Genomic DNA, 27,047 nt, shown 5'->3' with positions numbered 1-27,047 from the left:
CTGTCATTCATCTTTTGAACATAAAAACAAACAAACAAAATTCAGCACAGATCATTTTTTTCTTTATTCTAGTTTGAGGAACTGGCTAATATTAATCAAAGCAATGTTTGTATCTACTTCATTATCCTTATTTTTGTTGTCAGATAGCTTTAGACATCCATCCATCCATTATCTATACTGCCGGTCAGGTCACGGGGGGGCTGGAGCCTATCCCAGCAGTCAATGGGTGAGAGGACAGGCTGCCAGTCCATTGCAGGGCCACATGGAGACAAACAACCATGCATGCTCACACTCACTCCTAAGGACAATTTAGAGACACCAATTAACCTAACATGCATGACTTTTTGGACAGTGGGAGGAAGCCGGAGTACCCGGAGAGAACCCACGCATACATGGGGAGAACATGCAAACTCCACACAGAAAGGCCCCAGTTGAACCTGGAACCTTCTTGCTGTGAGGCGACAGTGCTAACCACTACACCACCGTGCAGCCCACTTTAGATATCTTGTCAAAAATATCAAAATGCTAAATTGGTATATTTGTACTGATATTTGCAGATATTATACATTATTTTTCTCCCATTTCTGAAGTGCAAATCGTTACCGGCATCACCACAAAGTAGCTGTGGCAATCTATAATTAATTCACACGTCTTAGCTGTTTTTTAAACATAGTTGATGTAGCAATCATGTTCTACTTAATGGAACAAAAAGCAAAAAAAAAACTTTGATGCCTAATAATCGGAAACATCTGTCAACAAATGAAGCAATTTACATGACAGAGACTATTCTAGAGGGATGGTATTTCAGAAGAAAATATTTATAGGAAACTGACATTTTTTGACAATGTGCATGAGAAAAAAAATTAGAAATATAGCTTAGAATTTACAATGAAAGCATTACATCGACAAGAGACTGAGGTCATTTGACAAACACCACTGTTTATAAAAGGAGCAGATGATACTTTGTAGGGTTGTTGTTTTTTTGTTACCCCTCTAAACATCACATTGATGTCTGTTTCCATTTACACAAGGGATATTTTTTTTCCCTGTAACTGTCTATCTTCTGCCCTCTCTGACTATGCTTCCTGTACCACTCCTCTCTTTCCATACTTGGCAATGCCTTTCTTGCTCCTTTGCTATTGGCTGCTGCAGAGAAGGCCCAGAGTGACCCGGATGCACAACCGGGGCCTGTTTTCTCACCGCAACCTTCTTCCTGTAGCCCGCTTGAGGAAGTGAATTTCGCTGACAGGGCTGGGTTCACAGTGAGGGAGAGGAGAACAAAACATCTTCCGCGGGGGACTAAAAAACAAGAAGAGACCAGAGGAGCGAGCTGTTAAATAAGACTCAAGCTAAGCTACAGTCATCGGTGAAATCAAGCTCCCTGCCCCGCTGAGACCGCCGCAGACATGGTAAGGGCCGCGGTACAGCTGGTGGGAGATACGGGGACGAAGCAAAAGGTTTTGGTGTGGCTTCTGCTAACTTATCGGCTAGAGGTGCTAAGATACGCCTATGCTGGTTGAAGTAGCTGGGTTGTAACCTGAGAGGACCAGTGAACATAAATCACCGCTACATTTAACATGCACTGTTAGCAAAACTTCTGCGTTGCGATGAGAATGAATTAGCTTCGTAGCTATGCTAGCTTCAGCTTCTTCCTGCTAGTAAGCTATTAGCTAGTCGCTTGTCAAGCGACATGCCTCGTAGGCATGAAGTTAGCACAGGATGTTTTGGATTTGACACAAGTTTGCTAATAGCAGTGGCGAGGATTCCTGTTATAGCACACACACACAATCCATCCAGCCGTACACACACACTTCAGCCTAGGCTAAAATAGTCAAGTGCCTGTAGCTAAATTAAGACTGCTTGCTCCTCCATTTCCAAACCATGACAAGCTGTCAGACTTCTTTGCAAGATTTATCTGCTGTGAGGGTTTGATCATGACTTTGCCTGTATATTCTGAGAGTAATGTCACAATTCAGTTCAATCATGTCAGCAGTTGTTGTGACTATCGCCACGTACTGTATATTCAATAACCTCTTCAGCTTATATGGTATTATTGTCCCCCTTAAATGGGCATTCATGTTTCAACAAAAAAAAAAAACTGTATTCAGCTTGAACCAGAACTGGACAAAATGTCCAAGAAATTAAGATGACATTTACATAGGATGAATTATTATTATAACTTAGTTTTTACATAAAATGAATGCATAATATAGTTGTTTAATGTATTATTACTCAGAAATTTAAATCTAATACAGCACCTCTGCTGTTTAGGCAATGACTGTAGTGTTGTCTAGCATTGTGCAACAGCTGTGAAATATTTGTGGCTGTTGCTTGGGGTTTATTGTTTAAAACATCCTAACAAATCCAGTCCACCTTGTCTATATGAAGTCTGTGTCACGGGGTGATGGCAAATGATAAGGCATCTAGAGATGTCTGACAAGATGAGTACCATCTTGTGTCTAAACGGTTTTCTTAAAAATACAACTTCTCTTGTACTTTCCCATGATCTAAACCTTGCCGTGCCTGAATAGGGACGAGCAGATGGTTTTTCTCCAGAGACGCCTTCTTTCTTTGGTGTCACCTCATCCATCCTGCCGGTCCAGCCTCGCTGGTCTCCCCTGACCTCGGGGGTTGTTGCTCTGAGCTGGTGTTTACGCGGAGACGGCAGCGCCTGTAAATGCGGTGTCAAGGAATGCAGGTGTCTGATGGTGCAGACTGATTCACCAGTCAGCTGAAAGTTTTTTGGACGAACAGAAAGCGATTTAGAGGAGAGGAAGTGACATGCGAGACTTTGTCATGAAACTTCTGTTATGTTAAGGCTTACCCTTTAAGGAAATATTTATGAGATGAGGGTTCTCTACTCTTGAACTACTCTCTGTCATTGTTGTTGTACCAGATTGAGCTTGAATGAGGGCAACTGGACTTAATTTTTCCGTTGTAGAACTTGTCTGTGGACAGTTTTCTCACCACTACAAGCGTTGAACCTTTTTGATAAGAGGTAAATTGTCTTCAAGAAAAAAAAAACTAAAAGGTCTAGTTGCCGTTATTCAAGCTCTAAAAAATACTGAATTAATAATAAGTTAAGATTTGTATCTCAGTGGGACTAAAGCTCGGATAAGGCAACTTTGATGCCATTGTCTGATGCCTGGATGAAACTTTTTGTAGCATAAAGCCCGTAAGCTGTAAGAGTTGGCTGACAAACAGAATTTTTTCCTCTATGTTTTTAAGTTTATCCTCCTACACATTCCCTACAGTTTCATGTTGTGACTGGTCTGCTTTCCTCTGCCCACTAATGTCCTCTCGCTCACTGCATATTTAAGAAAACCCAGAGGGAAGATTACGCTCTAGTTCTGTGTGCTCTTTAGTTGTAGTTACTAACGTCTCCATTCAGTATGAGATCATTTGTTTGCTTTTTTTTAAGTTTCTCCTGAAACTGATGGACATGAAAAGGGCCATCGCAGTAGATTGGGGGGCGACTTTTGTAAAGGGATGTTAATATACAGGAAGTTACAGGTCTGGAACTGATACTACATGAGCTGAACTTTATTGGGATCAAGAACCATGTTGTCCGATATGTTTAGTGACCAAGTTCTTGACTAAGCAAGCCTCTGTAGACATCTCAAACAGCAGGTTGTATTAAGAGCTCAGAACTGATTGTGTGTCCATTTTTATTATCCTCTCAGTTGTTCTCAGATTTTAAAGATAAGATTGTTGGCTTTGGGGGATTATGTCACAGCGGTATTGACATATCCCGCTAGGTCAGGAAGCTTGTGTGAAGAGGATCGGATATGATACAGTGTATGGACTGTATCAAAAATCTGTTTGCAAGCTTTATAACTAAATGTGTAGCTGAAAGTGCCACACGTGTTGTGGCCACACCCAGTCAGTGAAGTCACAGCAGCTAGTTTACATTTTGGCCAGCCAGCACATACAAGTAAAGCAGCCGGTGTGGCTTCTGCTGATGTAACTTCACAGTTTAATGCCAAATAATAGCAACAAAATTATACATATTCACTGTGTGCGGTGAACGGTTTCACAAGCTTCCAGAAACCTTTGCCTTTTAAATCTTTCAGCTTGTACTGGCTTATTCCAAGTTGTCTGTCTTTACCATATTGTGAGAAATTTCTCTCTCCTAATGCCCATTTTTCAAATTCAGTTGTTCGTCCTTGATCAATGCACATCTCTCCATCAAGATATTTAAAGTTTGGCCTGGTGTATTTTTTTGTTTTGTTTCATCTGGCTGACTAATAGGCATCAGTCAACAAACATGTGTGCTTCAGCCCTTTGCCTTTTCAGAGTGGAAACATGTTTGAGTTTTAATGACAGCTGTTACATTCGACATTGTTCACCTGAGAAGCTACACCACTTCAATTTGCTTCTCCACCATCCAAAAAAGGAAGTCATTGATTTTTATCTGACATCTGGTACCTCTTCTCCATTTAAGCCAGTGTCCCTGCCCTCTCCCAAATGACACTCCTCACACAGCCTTTGCCAAACAGTTCACATGCCTCAACAGCTGATGGACTAAATCTGCACTGACATAGCTTGTTTAGACGTAGCCCGAAGAGCCACGTGTTGGTGTTGGTTGATTCTCTACACTTTTGGCCATTCTCTCGCTATTCCCTGCAAAAAAAAAAAACGGGTCACATGACAAGTCATAAGCGCTCCTCAGCCTGGTGCGGTCTCTGTAATATCACAGTGCAAGAAAGGAGTTTGCCCACGAGGGTGTGAACATTTCGACTCTTCTCATACCCTTGTACAGAATGTGGCAGCACTTTAACACTGGGCTGTTTTTGAGAAAGCGAGCTAACTAATCGAGTCCTATTTAAACAACTATCAGTGTTTTGGTTTTTTTGGCCAGACGTGTTAAACGGCTCTCTTCTACACCATCATCATGATCTTTTGGAAGAATGGTGTTAAATTCCTCCTACACAGAGCTGCGCAGACTTGTAGAAATAATACTGAGCTGCAGTGTAGCTGTTCTGTTTGCTCAGCATCTCACTAAGACACTTAATTTGTTACCCAGCTTTATATATTTTGTCTCCTCACTGAATTTGACACACTTGCTTCATTATATGTCAGGCCACAGTGTTTCTGTGAGGAATATGGGGCTTTTTTTTTTAAATTTATTTTTTATTTTTTGACAGCTCGTTACCTAGTTTAGAATATTAAAGCATTTAATTAAACCTAACAAACTAATACCCAGTCCCAATCAGTTAAAACATGTGAGGTTTATTTGCTGTAATCGAAACTTTGGGTGCCAAGAGTTAATTAAACACTGGCTGCTTCAGAGTGTGCTTTGAGAGCAGCTGCTTTACAGACAATTATAATCCACTGAAGCATTTATCTGTTTAGTGATTTATGAGGAATCATTTCTGGGTCTACTATTGTTAGTTTTCAATGATGGTGTTTTAGTGCCTACACAGTGTGTTATCTTTGGGTGCTGCGGGAAGTTTTCATAGTTTCTTTAACTATCGGAAGAAAAGACGAGCATATAGTTTGGAAAACAGTGTTTTTGTTTGTTTGCTTGTTTTTCGTTTCACTAATATTCTGTTTATTAAAATTGGAGAGCAGATTTCCTTAATGTTGTGCAGGTCGTATTTTTATGATGTCTGAGGATTGTATATAAACTATGTTGCCTTACGAACCGCTTCGTTATCACGTACAAAAAAAATGACTGGTCTTCTATTGAGGCCAAAGCTCTCCAGGAGCAGAAGTTAACTGGTGTGTTAAAGAGCCACGCGATGATACTAAATAATGAGTCCTGTCTCTGCTGACTGTGTGTTTCAGAATGACCAGCAGCTGGACTGTGCTCTGGACCTGATGAGGCGTCTGCCTCCTCAGCAGATCGAGAAGAACCTCAGTGACCTCATCGACCTGGTGAGTTCCTGCCTTTGATAACCAGTCAGACCTCATGATGGGTAAAGTCCTTGAATTCACATGTTAAACCCACAAGAAAACCCTAGCACCTAATTAAGCCTGGACAGATGGTAGCAATAAACACAAATGTCAGTAATAGTAACAGTTTTTTTTATATTGTTATGTGATATAACGATGCAAAATAAACTTACATTGGAAAAGGTAGAGCCTGACTTACTGGGAGATATTTCATATTTACATTGAAGTTGCCAAATGTTGTTGCTTTTATGTGTAAAATTCCACATGTAGTATTTATGCATACCGTGTAAAAAGTTATTATCTTATTTTGCAATTCTTTTGGTGCCTGAAGTGAATTTTTAGTGCACTCACACCTGTGAATGAGTCATTCGACTCCTTCCCACAGTTTTCGGTTTTGAATTTCTTTGTTGTGCTTTGTGCCTTTCAACAGAGCAGTTCCCTCTGAGCGAGCCAAATTAAGCTCAATCAGACATAAATCAAATCACACTTGTGCCTCTGTTTTAATTGCACCTTTATTTCTGGTCATATCCGTTCCTTTTCAGCCGGACCCCCACCTGCTCACCTTCCTCTTCTCTCACCTTTAACCCCTCTCCCCTGGACATCTGCTCTTTTCTTTCACAGCGACCACTGTGTCCGGTTGTTAGTGATTATCATTGCAGCTGCCAATCACCTCCACCGCCAAGTCTTTTTTTTTTGGCTCCTTCTCAGTTGAAACTCTCCCTCACCATTCCAAATCACCTGAAATCCCCCCCTTTCTTTCCTGTTTATCCCAAATCTCTCACCTCCTCCTCTCTTATTTCTGCTTTCTGGGCTATCTTAGTCTTCCCTGTCCTCCCCTGTTGTTCGAGTCAGTCTGGACTTCCAGGTGTGTGTGTGTGTGTGTGTGTGTGTGTGTGTGTGTGTGTGTGTGTGTGTGTATTCTCGGGTACGGGGGCTTTTTTCAAGATAACAGCGCCTCCTTTGTGTGTGTGCTCTGAGGCAGGAGCACAAAGGGAGGGGGCTCCATGTCAGTCTGTGAGAACTAATTTGTAACCCATAAAATCCTCCAGATATTATGTTTCTCAATGATATTCTAACTCGTCTGTTTATTGGGTGAGACAGGAATGCGAGAGAAAGACATATCAAATACCAGGTCCCTCATGTTTTGATTTCTAGTCTGTTCCACCAATTCCCTTTGACCTTTCTTTCTTCTTAATGTTACCATCTGTAACAGAAAGTCTAAATGACCAGAATATCTCGTTCCCATGTCTCACGTCTGCTCTCGGGTCATACAGAACTGTAGTCAGATGTTTGAGGGGTCCAGATGTTCAACAGCAGCAGCTGCATTTAATCACACAGCAGCCGATATTGTGTTCTTCATGAGCTGAGCTTTTTTTTTTTCCTCTGTGTTTTCATCCAGGTGCCCAGTCTGTGTGAGGACCTCCTCTCCTCTGTGGACCAGCCCCTGAAGATCGCCCGGGACAAAGTGGTGGGAAAAGACTACCTGCTCTGTGATTACAACCGAGACGGCGACTCCTACAGGTTGAGTTCATAACTACACCGGAGTTGTGGAGAAGGAGCACAAACTAGGCCGCGGTCATTTAATCTGTTGCATGAAAGAGAGACCGCAGACAGTAAATGAAGTCCATGTTTTAAGCTTTGATTTCAGCGCTGTTATATCTACTTCAAGGAAAACTCAAACGTTTCATATTTGATCTCATTTATCATGTGAGAGTCGACATGTTATTGACAGTGTGATGTGAATTTCTGACTCGTTGAGAAAATGTTTGCTTGTGAAAAAACAGACTGATACAAGAATAGGTATAATACTGAGGAATCCAGGGCCATAGTTAACTGAGTTAACTCAGTTAAGGGAAAAAGAATTTAAACATAAAGACTTCACCAAGAAACAACTGAGGACAGTAAAGCTTACGGCACAGGTGAAATGAGTGATGCTTGTCGACGGAGCAGATGGTTGGGACTTTCTATATAAATAATGGGGTTTTTCTACAAAAGTCATTCCTCTGCTTGTTCGCTGCTAGAGCCTAACGTAGAACCAGTTCTTTTAGTTTTGACTGCCAAAGCTCTGCTTGTAGCGGCACCAACGGGTGAAGAGCCCTTTATGTCAGTGGGTGGGGTGCCGTTGATAAATATTGGGCCGTGTCAGGAAATGCCAGTCGGCATTTCAGAGAGCATCCACACAGACTGTTGTTTAAAATCGCCTTTTCAAACCAGACATGTTATGTTAAGACGTTCAGGGGAAATGAGACAAATATTGTTATCATCTGTGAAGATAAACACTCTCTTTGCACTCTGGGCTTCTACAGAAATGCAGAACACTATCAATAACAGAGGGAGGTGGGGACGTTTACCAGAAGAGACTTTTAAAGTGGCTCTGTGATGGAGCTGTGACTGGAAAATCAAACCAGTTCTTAGCTGGTTCTTAATAAAAACTCACTTATAACTCGTTGTTATAAGCTCTGAGCCAGCACTGGAGCCATTCAGTTTCAAAGGGAGGTATAACGGACACATGGGACCACTTCAAACCTGGAGCCAGCAGGATGTTTAGGGGTACTCAAAGAACTCTTGAGTTTTTTTTATTTTGGAACACTGTGAAGTAAAACAGTCACACCTACACAGATGCAGGGATGATGACATTGTCGGTCAGCATCCAGGGCCAATTTGGTCGCACGTGCGACCTATTTTCTCAATGGTGCGACAAAAAAAAAAAATCTGACGTTGCACAGGTGCAACCTAACCTGGTTCTCACGCAGATGGATGTTTCTCATCCATCTGGAATTTTGTCGGTTGCCTAGCTGTTCTCTGCTGTGAGTAGGCGGGGGTTGTATTCAAAAACCTCTCGAACCTGATTGGAGAATTCAATGTGTGTGTCACGTACTACTTCGACCAATCATATCGAAAGCGGATGTGACGCGTTGGAGCGCGACCAGTCTCTCGGTCTGTGGTGGAAAATAAACAAAACACAACAGCAGCGAGCAAAGCAGGAGCTAGCAGCAGCTAATCGTCCGGCAATGGCGGTAAATGATAGATGTCGACTGTGCAGTGAAAATCTGCGAATAAAGGGAGTCCTCACAAATAGCAAGAAGCTTTTTGACAAAAATACCAACGAGAAATCCGTAAGTGAACGTCTTTCTGAACTTGGTTTGACGTTGACAGACGTCCAGCAACGGTCATGCCGTGTGTGTATGAAATGCCACCGCTCTATATGTAGGCTGGAAGAATCGCTAGCCACGTTAAGGGCATGGCAAAAAGCCGAAGCGGAGCCGAGTTGCTCTACAACTGTGCATCCGTGCCGCCATTGTTGTTGTCGTACTGTGTTTGAATGTGTTCGTTGTCGCGCCGGATGCTACGTCATACCTGTTAACACCCCGCCCCACGATTGTGATTGGATCTAGGCATAGAGGCGGGCCCGTTTATGGGGTAACCGAAGACTTCGGGCTCAACAAGGCGCGCCCAGACCCTCGTGCGAGCTCACGAAGTGTAACGAAGATGCACGAAGCACGAAGGGTCTGCGTGAGAGCCAGGCTAGGTGCAACCACCCGTTCGAGAAAAAAAAAAAAAAAGTCTACACGACTCTGAAAGTCTCCCTGTGGTTCAACAACAGACACACATTAGATCCATATCGTGGTCTAAACCAATCAGAGATGGTGAAGGACGGGACCCCCATCTGATTGGCCCGTGTACGTGTGTAGTTTGAACACGCGCATCCTGTAGTCAGACAGAGAGGTGATGAACCTCGGCTCGTCAGATAAACAGTGGATGATGTATAGTGGATGATAAGATGAAAAGAACTATTGACAACTTTTTGGTTAAGTTAAGGCCTGATTCGTCCAAAAATAACCACAACCAATGCTCTGACACGGAGCTATCAACCTCCCACGTTAACTTATGTCAAGCCCTGGTCCGGAGCTAGCATCAGCATCCGAGCCAGAACCAACTGAAATTAAAAGGGGTAAAGTGTATACATTTCTAAGAGAGTGGCTTGACCAGTTTCCCTGGCTAAGATGCAGTAAAGCCGATAATATAATGCACTGCATTTACTGTAAAATGTGGCAATAGTGCATTTGTGACTGGTTCTAATACATTTCGAATTGAAACGCTGAAAAAGCACAACGCATCTATGAAACACATTACCTGCTCAGTGTCCCCTCTCCCCGCTGCCTTTCAGTGGCAGGCAGCAGCAAACACATCATCAGACGAGGCCGAGATGATAATCAAGTTTAACGTTGCCTACCATATTGCAAAAGTTCCCTTCACTAAGTTCAAGTCCGAAATAATTCTTCAGAAGAAAAATAGCTTGAACATAAACCCGACGTACAGCAATGATGTCGCGTGCGCACAATTTATAGGAGTCATCGCAGATACGTTGAAAAAAAAGACGTCTGTGCTAATTGCGAACAGTGAGTACATGATCAGGAATGCGTCATTGTGTACGGCCGTATCTTGAGGAGAGGAAGACCGGTGAATATACTGATATATATATTTAACCCAACTACAGGAGTTGGCCATCCGAGGGGCATGTGACTGCAATGGAGGATAGTCCATAAGACATTGAGCCATGAGATGTTCAGTTTGAAGCCCTTAAAACACTTGCAATTTTAATTTAGATTTTCTTTTTATTTAATTTGAGATGTTTTAAGTTTAAATTTCCAGTCAGTGAAGCACTTTAAGCAGCAACACTTTTTCAGTAAGTTTCAGTAAGTAGTTTGAAAGTTAAGTTCAGTAAGTTTGTAGAATTGTGCTTCAAATAAAGAACTTTATTTTGACCAGATTGCTAGTTAATAGACATATATGGACAGCGATTTTAAAATAAATAAATAAAGTGAACCTGTAAAACTGCAGTGTTAAATGCAATGCGTTTGAAAATTTGGGTGCACATAACTTTTGTGCTGGTGCACCTAAGAAAAAAAGTTAGGCGCACCAGTGTAAAAAGTTAGTCTAGAGCCCTGGCATCATATCCTGGCTTTCTATTGGTTGGGAGTTTTGTGGTCATTGCAATCCAAGAGGAAAAGTGTAATTCAGTAAAGAAAAAATGTTTTTTAGTGGTGCCAGGTAGCAGGCAGCCAGTGCACAGAAGCCAAAATCTCCTCGGTGCGGCCGGCCTGGGTTAGGGTCGCTTCTTGAGCCTGTTGCTGCATGTTTTCCCCTTCTCTCTCTGCCCAGCTTTCTGTCAAGAAACATTCAAATAAAAGCCACTGGTGATCACGAAACCGCGCTCTTGTGGAGAGAGTAATACAACTCCCACCTGAAATGGCAGCTTGCTTTTGCAGTCTTTAGGACGACATATTTGCATATCTGTGTGCATTTGCATAGCTCTCTGCTCATGGAGAGGACAGAAATTCAAACCAAAACCAAGGCAATGAAAAGTAGTCCTTTGGCATGTGTCAGAACGCCTTTGGTAAGTTAAGTGGTGATTGGCTGAAAGATTAACTGGAACAAGTGTAAAAGCCTGGCTTGTGACTGCCTTCGTCATTGATTTGTTATTTTAAACTCTGTTTTGTTTCATTACAGAGAAGTTTGTCGATTGTGATGTCAACTTTGACTATAACCTTTGGAATGTTTGGGTCTCTGTTTATCAATTAACCTGTAAAACCTGCCTTCATCCACATAATTGCAGTCTCACGTTAATATTCAGTTTTTTGCAGATAATCAGTTCACAAGTCGTAATGCTGCTGCTCTTACTTAACATTCTTGTAATCTATTGTATCTTCTGTCGTTCGTCAGATCCCCGTGGAGTAATAAATATGAACCTCCCATTGAAGATGGTGCGATGCCTTCAGCCCGCCTGAGGAAACTTGAAGTTGAAGCCAATAACGCCTTCGATCAGTACAGAGACCTGTGAGTACCAGCCAGACTATCTGAAAGAGAGTTTGCTGTGATCCATCGGCCTCTGCCCTGTGACCTCTAATATCTGTTACTTTCAGGTACTTTGAGGGTGGCGTGTCCTCCGTGTACCTCTGGGACTTGGATCATGGCTTTGCTGGAGTTATTCTCATTAAAAAGGCAGGAGATGGATCCAAGAAGATCAAAGGGTGCTGGGACTCGATTCATGTGGTGGAGGTGCAGGTGAGCCGACTGAAGTTTTGCGACTCTCAAAAGTCCTGCTTAAATACCAGGACATGGAAACTAATTGTTGTTTTCTCTCTGCTGTACATTGTGACTGAATAGTGTTTTTTGAAGGCACATTCACACATCTCTTCAGTTCGCATTCAGACTGTGTTAATGGACAAATTGATTTGTAGTCAAACACAGTTACAAACACGGCTCACGGTAATTAAAAAAATCCCAGTAAAATTGATTAAAACTATGCATATCATGGGTTGTCTTGTTTGTTTCGCGAGCAGGAAAAGTCCAGCGGTCGTACTGCTCACTACAAACTCACCTCCACCGTCATGCTGTGGCTCCAGACAACCAAGACCGGCTCTGGTACCATGAACCTGGGCGGCAGCCTTACAAGACAGGCAGGACATGTCTCTAAACTCCACAAAGACTTCTATTGATTTGTCCGGCGGTGCTTGAGTAACTCACCAAGTCAATTGGCTTTTCCTGTTTCTTTTTTTGTGCAGATGGAAAAAGACGAGACGGTTGGAGAGTCTTCGCCCCACATCGCCAACATCGGCCGCCTCGTTGAAGTCAGTGTAACTCGGACTGCCTGCTTGTGACGTTGCAGTAAAATGACAGCACTGTGTTGTTTCCCAGGTCTCCTGTGCAGGATGTTACTTATAGTTAAAGAGCTTTAAAAGCCACTTTAGGCCTAAGCTATTCTGTCAGCTGATTTACACGTTAGTGCCTCAAGGTTGCAGTCTGTCTGAACAGAAGCAGGGCTGAGAATGGGACCAACAACAGGAAGCAGCTTTTGTCAGTCCACACAGTGTGGAGAAGTGGCCATGCTGTAACTGAGCTGTAGCTGTCTTTACTCGTACTATCCTCAATTTACATTGCATTGACTGTAAATATAACGGGGGGGGTCTGAAATGCATAGAATTGTAAAAGAGAAATCTTGTCAAAGTTTTGTACGTGCATGTAGGCAGTTAAATTATTTTTATTAGTGAAGGAAATCCTCTTTTCACAAGAACATCAGCACAAACCTCCACATCTAGGCACTAAAGCAGTCGTCTTAGAGCAAAATGGAAAATAGTGGTAGGAATGACTTTAATAGTTGTTACTGTCTCGTCTCAGGACATGGAGAACAAGATTCGTTCCACACTGAATGAAATCTACTTTGGCAAGACCAAGGACATCGTCAACGGCCTCAGGTACTGCTGCATGAGCTGTCTTTGTGACAGGGTCGCCTTCTTCTTTTTTACAGCACCTCCAGCCAGCAGCAGCTCTGTTCTTCTTACAGTATCAGAGTCAGTTTCACTCTCTCTCCACCTTTCTTGCTTCTGTTTTTTTACCATCTTATGTGATATTTTTGTTCAAAGCTGCCCTTTTTTTTTTTTTCCCAACACTTCCTGTTCTCGCTCTTCTCCTCCTTTGTTCCCTTGCCCTCTATTCAACTCCTCCCACCATTTTTTTTCTATCTTTTCTTTCTTGTTTTGTGCCTTGAATAGCACATTTCTGCTGCCATTCTCATATGGGTCTCTCCCCTTGTTAAGCCTGTCCCCTCTCCTCCTCTGCCGCCTCTTCTCTGTCCTCCAGATCTATTGAGTCTTTGCCTGATAATCAAAAGTACCGGCAGCTCCAGAGGGAGCTGTCACAGGTCCTTACCCAGCGTCAGATCTTCATTGACTAGGGTCAGAGGTACTCCCTGGCATGGACAAGTGTTTGTGTGTGTGTGTGTGTGTGTGTGTGTGTGTGTGTGTGGGTGTGTATGCACTGCTGCGTCTACCTTCTACGGAAGGTGAAGACTCAAGTGTCCACCACTAAAACATTGACCCCAGTTAGAAAACGGTGTTGGATAAATGTTGCTCATGTATATGAGCAAGATGGGACATGTGGGAGCAGAGAGCAGGGAACTCAGCCCTCAGATTGAATTGGGAGGGGACTGCAACATCGACAGATTTAAAAGTAAAAGCATCTTCTTGAATAAATATACAGCCTTGTTGTCCTTTTTCCACTCTAACACTGTGTTTGTATATATGCCTTTAAACACAGATTTGCATGCCCCTCGTGCAGTGTTGAAAAGCGAGCAGCTTTTTAAGGCGCGCTGTGCAGGTTTTGTTTACTTTTAGACTAACGGATGATCTGAGAAGGCAACACACTAAACATGTCAGTGTATTTATATATAAGTCACTAGCTGTGTTGTTTGGCAGTTTGTCGTCCTAATAAGGTTTTCTTAGATGGTGTTTTTTTGTTTTTTTTTGTGCGAGGCACAATGCTGCAGAGGAACATCTAGAGAGTGTATGAAATTGAATGTAAAAAAAAAAAGCACTTTTTTTTTTATTGTTTTGTTGTATATGTGCACATAGGATTTTAAAGATTAATAGGTTAAGAAAAATTGAACTGCATGATAACGAGTAACCCTGACTGTGTCATTAATGTTCGTGAGTGCAGTGTGATGATGATGATGATGATGATGATGCAGCATGTTATTCACGATCTTCTCTCCACAGAAGTAGAATTGGACTATATATAAGTAACACTTTAATACACCCACTCCTTCAAATCTTTCTCTTGAACTCACAGCCCGAGCTTTTTTACCTCAGTAGAGAATCTACCCCCCCCCGCTGTTTTCACGTTCCATGTTTGCTCACACTGAGACTCTCCTCTCTTTGCTTCCACACAGGAGTGTTCAGTCTCAGGCCGACAAGTCGCAGAAGGAGGCTCTGAAGGTCGACTTAATGGAGGCACTCAAACGCAAACATAACAGCTAGAGATGCTACTGTTGTTTTGTTTTTTTTGTTTTGTTTTTCCTTCTGTCTCACTCTCTTCGCCTCATCTCTGCCATCTTTTCTGTTTCTTTACGTCTTTCCCTCCATGCCTGTTTCAGTGCTGCACTCTTGTTGATTTGTGGAAAACGAAAAAGGAGAAAACGCTTAGCATTTCATGTTTGTTTTTTTTTTTTTTTTTTGTTTTGTTTGTTTGTTTTTCTGTTTCCATGCATCTCATCTGCCATGAAGCCATTCACTCGCGCTCCGTTTCTCTCCTCCCCTCTCCTCTCTCCATCTCTCCTGTCATGGATTTAATGATGTTATTACCACAGTTAATGATAATCTCACAGAGTGAAGGTCACTGTAGTGATGATCCCTGATGCGTCCTCAGTCAGTTTGAAACTAGCAGCTCTGGCCCCGCTCTTCCTCTGGGTGGAGGAAGCGGACACAGACTGTGCTGTCAGTGGTGTAGACAGTGGTGTCATTATGTTCATTAAGTTTATCTCTTGCTCTCTGTTTTGCCTATGACACCCCCTCAGATATATTTGTATAGAATTATAACTGTCCATGTATAACTGTAAGCCCTCTGGGCGTTGTAAACATGAGGATGGCCTTTCTGTATGCACAAACAGGTTTTTACACTTAATTCCACTCTGTCTGCATGCATGTGTGTCTGTGTGGGTGCACGGGGCTGCAGGAGGAGGACATGGGTCAAACATGGGGATGGACTGTTATCACCCTCGTCACAAAAGGCCTCCCACACACACACACAAATACACACACAAGTACTGTGTATAACATGGCAGTTGCTTCCCCCTATGTTCAACTCATTCAGCTCTCCTCTCTTCACCTATTCTGTCTTTGTTGGGGGTCACAGTTTTGTCTTTGTGTCTCACTGGAAACCTTTAAGCGTTTCCATTTTTGGAGGGGAATCTTTTTTGTTTTGTTTTTATTTTGTAAAGCTTATGATTCATATTGTATTAGAGCCTCCAGCAACAATAAAAACTGTAAAAAAGCTACACTTGCTCTCTTTCTCTTATTGGTGTGATGCTGTGCAGGAAGCGGGCAGAAAAAACTAAATGAAAGAAGTACTTCAGGATTGCCCGTGCATCTTGTAATTATATCAAGTGTGCCATAAAACAATTTTTTAAAAACATTTCTATATAAAAACCTTCAATTTATGTTAAAGAAGAGTATTAAGTGACGTATTACCAAAGGATTTTCAAAACTAGGTGGTCGGCTTATTAGCAGCTGCTGACAGCCACTAAATGATCGTTTTTGTGGCTCTTCTCTTCTCAGTGCCCCTTAATTTAGCATTTTCCAGACCAACCAGCAACACATAGTTCAGCCTTGTATTTAAATTCAGTGTCGCAGGAAAAGACGGCTGCACTGCAACAAGAATCTGACTGCGTGTACACTAAGCTGTGAAACTGAAGCTGTTCTTATCGTACCAACACATATTTGAATAACAAGCGATGAAATATTACTTCATTACAAATGTTGGTTGTTCAGAAAGCCACAGAAGTGCCACAGCCACAGTGCTTTACAGCTGGTATGAGGTGTTTGTGCTCATATGCTGTTTGGTTTTTCTTCAAACATGCCGCTGTGTATTACGATCTAAGATCTCCCATTTGGTCTCCTCTGCCAAAAGGACGTTGTTCCAGAAGTCCTGTGGTTTGTTCAAATGTAACTTTTCAAACCTAAATTGTGCCGTCGTGTTCTTTTTAGAGAGGAGCGTTTTATTCCTGGCAACCCTTCCAAACAAGTCATACGTGTTCAGTCTCTTTCTTATTCTTCCCGTTGAGAATTTAAACCGTAAGGTACAAACTAAGGCTTGTTGAGTCTGCTTTTAAAAAGTTGGTCAAACTGGCTGATCAATTAATCAAGTGCATTTGATTATTAGCACCTGGCTGCTACTTAGCCTCTCAGTTCCTATGAAAACAGAGGGTGAGCTTAAATATTTTGCACACTGCTTCTGCATTTTGGCCTAATTTTTGTGATAAATATTGACCCTGAAATATGTCATGTGTTGTTGTTAGTCTCAGGTTATATTTACCTAATTGTATAACCTAAGCATCAGATTGTACTTTCTTTGTTCAAAAAAAGGAAGAAAGGAAAGACGGCATGACTTGATGATGATTCGACAATGTCTAACGTGCCTCTACATTTCTGAACAGACATTTGAGAAGAACCCCATTCATTCACGTTGCCCAGCAGGCCCTGATCATGTTAGTAATCAGCCCCAGTGTGGCTGCAGTTTGTCCACCAGGTGTCAGTGGCATACAGCATATCAGCAGAGTCCAAGTCTGTCAATGGTAAAGTACATTTTTATTCCAGATTCGTCTGTGTTTGTTAGCCTTAAATGTGAGTTTGTCTCGAGTGAATGGCTGTAAATCTCTCCCATGTTTGGATTATATGAAGAGATCCTGACCTCTGGTGGGTCTGTGCTAAAACGCCTCCTGTGATCATCCAGCGTACAAAGCAAAGGATTCACGACTGCCACAGTCTTGAAACAGGATCTGCTGGAGAGGAATAAACAAATAGAGAATTGAAATGACCGAGTCTTGAGATGTGTCGCAGAGAGCAAAATCAGACTGAAACAGCATTAAAAAAATCAAATATCAACATTGAACCTGATGTTGAAACAAGATTGAAAAAGCTTGTTATCAAGTAAATGTTTTGTTTTGTTTTTCCAGCCACATTTGAACCAGAATCAAAGACTGTCTCTTCCCTTCATTTATTATCAAACCTATGTTTATGAAACAATTATCAACTTAGTTATTTTAAACAATTATTTTACCCCTGAATCAAAACTCAGACAAGTTCATATTCAATTAACCTTTTTAATGTTTCAATATGTTTTTCTCAAATCATTTCCAAATATGAATTAATTTTAAAACACCTTTCAAAAGTTTATCTAGATTTTTTTTTAAAGTGACAAAACACTGAAAACAAGTTTTTAATACACAGATTTAACTATATTTCTGTGGACACAGTTTATAGTTTTGAAATCATCTAAAGTTAAAGCACAGTGCTCATGAAAGAACCTTTTCATCCTTTCAGGGGAATGAATGAATGAATGAATGATGTCTATTTCAGATTCACAATAAAACAAGGGACATTGACTCAAAGATGCATTGAGATCTTCAGGTTACATTTGTTGTTCTTGTGAAGTTTACTTGCAAATCATTTCCTGAAGTAAATGTATATAATAAGGCTATTTTCTGGAAAAGTTGAAGTATTCAATGCAGATAATAAAAAATGTTCATAAAAATAAAATTTTGAGGATGAATAAGAGGGTAATGAATAAGCTGGACTCCATAAGGTTTATATGAAATGTTATTTTAAACATTTTAATCAAACTTAACTTACAGTTTTTGTTTTGTTCCCATGGTCTTAGACCTTAATTAGAATGTGGCTTGTTCACAGTCAGTTGTGATGTGATTTTTCATAGCACTTGGCCCCTCTTGTTGTTGGAAAAATCAGTAGCCGCAGGCTCCTTCATGCGGCCGCAAAGCCCTCTGGATATTCAAATAATTGATGCCCACAAACCCCTAGAGGGCCAGGGGGAAAGAGTTAAATGTTTTCAGCTTGGCATCTCTTTAGTTTAATGCGTGAAAAATGGCAGTTAACTGAGTGGACTCTGTGAAGGATTGTAAGAAAGACCATTCTAAATACCGGTTTCACTGCAAATGACCTACATGATGATTTATTAGACTCTGGAGGTGGTGCACTGTTCTGCCGTCACCTTAACAAATGCAACCACAATGTAAGACTCACCAGTTGCTTCTTCTCCACAACATACATCATTAGGAGTTTGCACATGAGGGTCTGTACAAGTCTGTTGCACTTCAGAAACAACAACACCTCTCCCTCTGATAAGCATAGAGGTGGTGTGACCATGCTTTATACATATATCACTTTTTTAAGATGCCTCTGACAGATACCTTAACTTCATAAGTTTACTTAATGTCTTCAGCAACTAGCTCAATCACATTAGTGCTTTTCTTTATTAACCTTTATTAACAGCCTAATAACCCATTCAGCCTGCCATCATCTGAATGCAGGCATACGCAGCAGCTGTGGGTTTGGGGAATGTTTTGTAAGCGTCAATTTAAGTTGTGTTTTGAGAAAAAAATATGTCATGCAGAATAGGCACACCTAAACAACTTAAGTGGTGGATTTAAATGTTGCAGAGTACTTTCACGTGTCATTGTTAATAACAGGGCATTTATCCTGTGCTTGACAAACATCTTCCATAAAAATAAGAAATGAAGAACGTTTGCAAGTTCCATAGCACCACTGGCCTAAATTGATGGGATTTCAGTCCTTTTGAGCTAATTTCTAACATGGGCAACCAGTAAAAGAGCAATTTGTCTCAAACATAGTCACTCAGAACATACAATTTGAGGATAATGAGAGGGTAAAGCTATCCAGGAGGTGGGTAGAGGGTGTAGGGTGAGAAAAGGATAGTTTGAGCTGGTGGTGAGCAGCTGTCTTTGTCTTTGCTTTTTAATTCTTGTGCTCTTTTCAGAGGCACTATGGAGATTACAGCTACGAAATGTGGGAGTTCAAACATGGAAGAAAATTTGACTCAATGTTGTCAAGTGCACTCATTAATCCAATTCTAAAGTTAGGCTGTTGTCCTGTGTTAATGAAGCTTTTAGGAAGTTACCATTTATCTCCAGTGGCAGGGTTTTTGTCAAGTCCTCAGACCTCCCTCTCTCCACACAAGCACGCATACACACAGGTTTATGATAATGAGGAGCCTCAAGGCGCAGGGGGAGCAGGAGCCATTTTTTCTATCATTCAAACGAAGTTGAGCGGACTGAGCGGAGGTGCTGCTGCTGTAGTTGTTCAGGCTTGTGTGAGCGTGTGCGTAAATGTGAGAACAGCCCCGGTCGTGCCAAGGTTACTGCGGGATTACATCTTCCAAACAAGCGGAGTGACCGGAGAGAAGTGCGCCCGCTGAGAGCATGGCTCTTCTGCAACAAAGGGAAACTCGCAGGCGGAAAGTTTAAAGAAATAAGGAGCTGCAGAATATAGCACTCTCAGACGCGGCTAAACACAAACTGAGGAGCGATGCACTTCGTTAAACGTGATTTGTTGCAGATATTGTGGTGGTGGAAACTGGTTTCGCTGGCGCATTGTTTCAGCGTTCATGTCAGTGAGGATGCGGAGGAAAGGACAGTGGTGGCCGGCGTGGAGCGCGGCGCACGGTGTACTTTGGATCAGGTGCTCGCTCCAAAATTCACGGAGCGCTTCTTGGAGACGGAAGCAGCAGCGGGCATCGTTTTTGTGAAGGACTCAATAAAGTGCCCCTCGCTGCCTTCAAACCCCTTCACTTTGTACACTGTGGAGGACTGCACGGACTCCGGCTATAGGCACCTCCTCACCAGTCAGTACGATGTGTATGTTCACGGTAGGAACTGTTCACATAAGCGTAAAAGGAAAACACAGTGGGACATGGAGGTCCTTAGTTTGTTCAGCACCCATAGTCGCCACAGCTCAGAGTGCCACCAAGCAGACTCTACTTTATTTCCAGTGGGGGGGCTGCTGCCTGGCCCCCCGGTCCGCTGCAAGGTCGCCAACAGTCGAGAGTTTTACTTCTCAGAGGGGTATTTGTTTGTGTCTGCGACGCTGTGCTGGAGGCAGGGCACCCTCCTGGAGCTGGACATGCTCTGTGATGTGCTCACAGGAAATGGGCTGAATGTTAACCCCATCTCCATTCACTGGCGTGTGGGGCATGGCCCCTTCAGGCAGGGCCACATACAGAAGCTCTTAGAGAAGGCAGCTCAGTCTGATTCAGGTATTGTGAGCAGAAGAAGAAGAAGCATCAATAGCAGCCCTCAATTTCAGCCCCCGATGTACCAGGTGTCTGTGGCTGAGAATAAGCCAGCAGGGACTCAAGTTGTTGTCCTCAAAGCTGTGGATGTGGATGAGGGGGAGGCGGGCAGGCTGGAGTATTTCATAGAGGCTCTTTTTGACAGCCGCTCCAATAATCTTTTTGCTGTGGACCCAGGCAGTGGTGCCGTCTCAACAGTAGAGGTGCTGGACCGGGAAACAAAAGACACGCATGTTTTTCGTGTGACTGCAGTTGACCATGGCATGCCTCGACGTACAGCTATGGCCACCCTCACCATCACAGTCAGTGACACCAATGATCATGACCCTGTGTTTGAGCAGCAAGACTATAAGGAAAGCATCAGGGAGAATTTAGAGATAGGCTATGAGGTGTTGACAGTGAGGGCCACAGATGGTGATGCACCTGTTAATGGTAACATCTTGTACCACATCCTCAACAGTAACGGGTCCAATGATGTTTTTGAGATAGATTCCAGGTCAGGTGTAATCCGCACTAAAGGCCTGGTTGACCGAGAGGTGGTAGAGGCCTATATGCTGTTAGTGGAGGCAAATGACCAGGGTCGTGACCCTGGACCCCGAAGCGCCACAGCTACTGTTTACATTGTGGTGGAGGATGACAATGATAACGCTCCTCAGTTCAGTGAGAAACGCTATGTGGTTCAGGTACCCGAGGACATGACCCCTAACACCGAGATCCTGCACGTCACCGCCACAGATCAAGACAGAGGGAGCAATGCTGTCGTTCACTTCAGCATCATGAGCGGAAACACACGCGGACAGTTTTATATTGATGCTCAGACGGGTAAAATGGACCTGGTGAGCCACCTGGATTATGAAGCCAACAAAGAATACACGCTAAGAATTAGAGCTCAGGATGGAGGACGCCCTCCACTGTCCAACATCAGTGGCCTGGTCACAGTGCAGGTGCTGGACGTTAATGATAATGCCCCCATTTTTGTCAGCACCCCGTTTCAGGCCACTGTGCTGGAGAATGTGCCTCTGGGTTACTCCATCATCCACATCCAAGCCGTGGATGCAGACTCTGGAGAAAACTCCAGGCTTGAGTATCGCCTCACTGAAACAATGCCACACTTCCCCTTCACCATCAATAACAGCACAGGGTGGATTGTAGTGGCTGCAGAGCTGGACAGAGAGAGTGTGGACTTCTATAACTTTGGTGTAGAGGCCCGTGATCATGGCTACCCTGTCATGTCATCCTCAGCCAGCATCAGCATGACGATTTTAGATGTCAACGACAACAACCCAGAGTTCACTCAGAAGGCGTATTTCATGCGACTGAATGAGGATGCCGCTGTGGGTACCAGTGTGGTGACAGTTTCAGCAGTGGATCAGGACATCAACAGTGTGGTGACTTATCAGATTTCCAGCGGAAACACCCGCAACAGATTCTCCATCACAAGTCAGAGTGGAGGCGGGCTCATTACACTGGCTCTGCCTTTAGACTACAAACTGGAGCGACAATATGTCCTCACTGTCACCGCAAGTGACGGTACTCTCTTTGATACTGCCAAGGTGTTTGTCAATGTGACGGATGCCAACACGCACCGGCCCGTCTTTCAGAGCTCACATTACACCGTCAACATCAATGAGGACAGACCTATGAGCACCACTGTGGTGGTAATAAGTGCCACTGATGAAGACACGGGTGAGAACGCACGCATTACCTACTTTATGGACGACAGCATCCCTCAGTTTGACATCGACTCCGACACAGGAGCTGTCACCACACAGATGGAGCTGGACTATGAGGACCAGGTTTCTTACACATTAGCCATCACTGCTCGGGACAACGGCATCCCGCAGAAGTCTGACACAACGTATCTTGAGATACTGGTGAATGATGTCAATGACAACTCCCCCCGTTTCCTCAGAGACCATTATGTAGGCTCAGTGATGGAAGATGTGCCGGTGTTCACCAGCGTGGTGCAGGTTTCTGCTATTGATAGAGACTCTGGGCTCAACGGCCGGGTTTTCTACACTTTCCAGGGTGGGGAGGATGGCGATGGGGACTTCATAATTGAATCTACCTCTGGCATTGTTCGTACGCTGCGCAGACTAGACAGAGAAAATGTGCCTGTTTACAGCCTGCAGGCCTTTGCTGTAGATAAAGGTGTTCCCGCTCTGAAAACACCTGTAAACATACAGGTAACAATCCTGGATGTGAATGACAACCCTCCTGTGTTTGAGAGAGATGAGTTTGACATTATGGTAGAGGAAAACAGCCCCATAGGCCTTGTGGTCGCACATATATCAGCCACAGACCCCGATGAAGGAAGTAATGCACAGATAATGTATCAGATCGTGGAAGGAAACATCCCAGAGGTTTTTCAGCTGGATATCTTCTCCGGAGAACTGACTTCATTAATAGACCTGGACTATGAGTTGAGGTCTGAGTACGTCATCGTGGTTCAGGCCACCTCTGCCCCTCTGGTCAGCCGAGCCACTATTCACATTAAACTCGTCGACAAGAACGACAACGTGCCTGTGCTCAAAAACTTCCAGATCATCTTCAACAACTATGTGACGGAAAAGTCGAGCAGCTTCCCCACTGGAGTGATCGGGCGCATCCCTGCCTCTGACCCCGATGTTTCAGATCAGCTCCACTACAGCTTTGAGGTGGGAAACGAGCTGAACTTAGTCCTCCTCAACCAAAGCACGGGGGAGATCCAACTGAGCCAGGCCCTGGATAACAACCGGCCCCTGGAGGCTTCCATGAGGATCTCGGTGTCAGGTGAGACTGCAGGCTCCACCCAGTGAGTGAAACACAGTGCAGTAATAAGAGGCCAGGCTTAGTGAAGTGTACCTTGCTTCCTACAATGTTTTTCCTCTCTTCATTTATACTTTAGCTTTGCTTCACAGAATAATGGCAGTGATGATGACTTAAGTATGCCTGTCATGACCTCATTATTCCAGAGTGATTTACATGCAATAGAAATATTCATAAATGAGGATTAATAATTGTAAGGAACACCTTGCAAATCACTTTAAATAATGTATTGAACATCTGTAACTTCTTGTCAATCATGCAGTTTGTTTTGGATGTCTCATCAAGGCACTTACTGTATTTCACATGCTTGAACCAGTGTTGTCTTTTGTCTAGATTTAGACTGTTTGTCAAAGCTTGTCTGCCTCCTGTGGGATCCACACTTCAGTGGGCAGACTGATCATGCTCCATAATTATTTATCATAACCTCTCTCCCACCTATAATGAACGACCTAATTCAATTATGACCAATTTCTATAGCTTGTGTAGAGCCTGAATGAAGAGTTGACGTCCTTTAAGTGTTCTTTTGTTTGGCAGGATTCTTGTTTTTTGCTTAAATTTGATAGATTCTGATTTGTTGAAGGCAGATGATGCTGGCTCGTTGCTGCTTAAAGAATGTTATTATTCACCATGTCCTAAACCATTAATTCTTACATGCCAGCACATAATTACAGAGTTTTTTGCTCCAAAAATGTGGCTGAACTTGAATTGCACCCACAGAGATTTAGTGTGTAAGGGATATTGCGCTTGGAGCTTATTTGACGCAGTGTGATCTGCTGTAAATCTGCCTTCTCTTTGACCTTGGCACAATCTAAGGCAGAGAGCTGGAAGCATTATTAAGGGATTGAAAATCCAGAATAAAGGTGAAATAAGACAAGAAGAATGAGGATTAACACTGGTAGAAACCGTACAGGGCCTCTTTGAAGGTGGTGAAAGCATAGATTTAGTGGATGTTAAAGTGATTTCCTGTTTGGTGATGAGTTGACACTGAGCAGCAGATAATGTGTGGTTAGCGTGGGCAGTTTTTATGATAGATTGGAGCTCGGCTTAGTCTCGCTGGAGAACAATAGTAAGCTGTCGATGGAGAGGCAGGCGCTCAGACTCATACCAGGCTGTGGTTGGGGGCAACAGCTGTGACTCCACTGAGGACCAATTAGAGGCCAGGTCTCCCCAGCGCGTCCAGCACCTGCTGGGGTTTATGTGTCAGCACCCCTGCAGGAAACAGAAGGAGACGGAGGGAGACAGGAGGACAGAGAGGAGGAGGGGAGTAGTTTAAGTTGTGTAAACAGGGTACATGACGGAAAATTCAGTCGTACTGTAAGACAGCGGAAAAGTCATTAGGCAGGAGCTGTTGGAGGAGGTGAAGGGGATGGAAGATGAGCTCCCCCTATACATGCTGCTGACCCCAATTTTCCGAGGCCTCTCCCTTCAGGGACCTCCCAAGTCTTCCCTTTATCTTTTTCTTTGAGCTGCTGTTCAAGAGGCCCCTTATGATGGACGATTTTTGATAGGCTCTTTTGTATGTTGTTGGGCTGTGATTAACATATTCTCTGAGCTCTGCTCTTCATCATGCTCAAATTGATGTAATGGTTGAAATGTGGGGACATGAGCTTGTTTTCATTTGAAAGTTAAATTCGATGTTTACAAATCCATTTGGTAATTATATATATCCATTGCATTGCTCAACTCCCATCAAATGGAATCTTACATTGTCTTAAAATGTTAAAAGAAAGATGTACATTGATTAGCTTCCATTACATTTCGACTTGGGTCATCATAGAATCATTTTAAAATGCCAGAGATTAGCTCCACTCTGTTAGGTCTACATTCTCTATATTTCATTTTGATATTGATCTACATGCATACCCCATTTAGTCTAATAAGTCATGGTGATTATCAATAAAAAATAATGAAATTGGAAGTTATTTGTATTGCGTTTTCAAACCATAGTTACAAAGTGCATTTTTAAAAACTAGTCGCATGCACAGGCCAAATAAAGATAACAATAAGCAGGAAGCGATATGATGAAATACTGACTGGCAAACACCACCTAGATTTAACTTAGAAATGATCTGGGATTGTTTCAGTTGGTCAGGTTGGGGTCCAGCAGTGCTATGCACCTGAAACATCAGGTCAACTGACTACCCGAATATACTGAATGGCCAGGTGTTTCCGTCAGTATACCTTTATCTTCACTGATGACACAGACATATTCCAAGATGACAGTGCCAGAATTCATTGTGCTCAAACTGTGAAAAGTAGTTCACAGGAACATGGGACATAATTTTCACACATGGATTGGCCACCACCAAGTCCAGACCTCAATCCCACTGATCATCTTTGTAATGTACTTAACCAACCACAATCAAAATCATTGTATATGTTCTACAGCACCACGAGGCTGGTTGCCTAAGAGCAAGCACTAAAGCATCAGTGATTTGATAAAACTTCCTGTCGCATGACGGTACATGAAATGAGATAAGCTGGTTCTTTCAAGGGCATAAAAGTATTCTGAAATAAAGTTAAATGTTCAAATCGAACTATATGGTACGGCCTGAGTGATACTTTCTCAAATCGCTCAATATCTAATGGCACAATTCTGCAACTCTACACAGCAGTTCAACACTACAAATACAGGCATTAAAAGCATGAGTATTGAGGAAAGTCTTAAATACATTAACAACACCCAGCCTCTCTCATCTTCCCACCCCCCACTAGTCAAGGAAACACTGAAAAAAATGAATCTATGTAAAAACATAAAAGATCAATAAATAACCCATGAAGGATTACGATGAACTTCCAGGATTAACGCCCTTTTTTTTTTTAGGTAGCAATAAACATTCCCCTGCTAAGATTTGTTAAGGTGAGTTTGATGTGAGAGTTACACGTTTTCCAGCAGAGGATACAGAGAAAGGATTCGGCACTGCAATTATTCACAGCTATAAGCAGGTACTTCATAATACGTCTCACAGTCACATAGCCTGGGGATTTGCTGCCTGTTGAGTACTGTTTGTGTGCACATGCATGAATAAGTAATAGAAATGAATTATGTTAGCCAGTTAAGGAACCAGATTTTAAGCACTGGTGTGCAGGTGCTGAGCAAGCCTCCATACTTATACAGAGACTGGTCTCATAATAAACACATTTCACACATTTTACCTGATGCTTTCAAATCTGAGGGAATTTGTAAATCCAAGCCTATCATTTCTGCCACATTGAGGACAAAACTGTTTTTTTTTTTTGGGTTGTTTCATCCCATGTCACACATCAGTGTCAGTAGAAGAGGTCTAGTCACACAGCGGGGTGAGAGGCAGCTTTTCATCTGCAGGATTAGATCTATTGCATCTGTATCCTGGGATCTGTCAGACCAGTGTTGACATACTCACGGGCTCATCTACTGTTCCCAGGCAAGCATGAGCTTGCATAAGTAGGTGTTTGCATTCGATGGCAGAGATTTTTTTTTTCCACTGCTTCTCTTTCATCCGGAAAGCCCTGATAATTTTCATATAGAGATTAAAGCTAATCATCATCTTCCACTTCTGAAGCCTTCATTATTCTTGGTATTTGAAATATGAGGTTTGAGAGTTTGTTGTGTAGTTAGTAGTTTTGTTTTCATGTCAATTTTGCACATTCCTTGCACAGTAAAGTGACTGTCGTAGGAGTGGCACAGTTAGCGCTGAATTCCC

General features: G+C 42.8%; 2 protein-coding genes across 5 annotated transcripts in view; both read left to right on the top strand.

Annotated features, from left to right (window-relative positions):
* The first annotated feature begins 1,169 nt into the window (after nucleotides 1–1,169).
* Nucleotides 1,170–15,730, top strand: capzb (capping actin protein of muscle Z-line subunit beta). 3 transcript variants are annotated; one of them, XM_075461019.1, is made up of 10 exons: nucleotides 1,170–1,409; nucleotides 5,791–5,880; nucleotides 7,298–7,419; nucleotides 11,623–11,736; nucleotides 11,823–11,964; nucleotides 12,243–12,359; nucleotides 12,465–12,530; nucleotides 13,078–13,154; nucleotides 13,540–13,634; nucleotides 14,627–14,716. In XM_075461019.1, exons 1-9 carry the CDS (start codon nucleotides 1,407–1,409, stop codon nucleotides 13,631–13,633), a joined length of 825 nt encoding a protein of 274 aa, XP_075317134.1. In that variant the 5' UTR covers nucleotides 1,170–1,406; the 3' UTR covers nucleotide 13,634; nucleotides 14,627–14,716. The 3 variants fall into 3 exon arrangements, with proteins under 3 accessions (XP_075317134.1, XP_075317132.1, XP_075317135.1); XM_075461017.1 differs by having other exon boundaries at nucleotides 13,540–13,641; XM_075461020.1 differs by lacking the exon at nucleotides 13,540–13,634 and having other exon boundaries at nucleotides 14,627–15,730.
* Nucleotides 15,731–19,547: 3,817 nt separating this feature from the next.
* Nucleotides 19,548–27,047, top strand: part of celsr2 (cadherin, EGF LAG seven-pass G-type receptor 2) — a 69,567-nt gene continuing 62,067 nt past the window's right edge. For both annotated transcript variants that reach the window (XM_075461024.1, XM_075461023.1), the window contains exon 1: nucleotides 19,548–23,328. In XM_075461024.1, the coding sequence (XP_075317139.1) occupies nucleotides 19,794–23,328 (3,535 nt within the window). In that variant the 5' untranslated portion in view covers nucleotides 19,548–19,793. The remainder of the gene's footprint in view (nucleotides 23,329–27,047) is intronic.

The sequence above is a fragment of the Odontesthes bonariensis genome, chromosome 3, assembly GCF_027942865.1.
Source record: "Odontesthes bonariensis isolate fOdoBon6 chromosome 3, fOdoBon6.hap1, whole genome shotgun sequence".
Classification (NCBI taxonomy): Eukaryota; Metazoa; Chordata; class Actinopteri; order Atheriniformes; family Atherinopsidae; genus Odontesthes; species Odontesthes bonariensis.
This window is presented reverse-complemented; position numbering and strand designations above follow the sequence as displayed.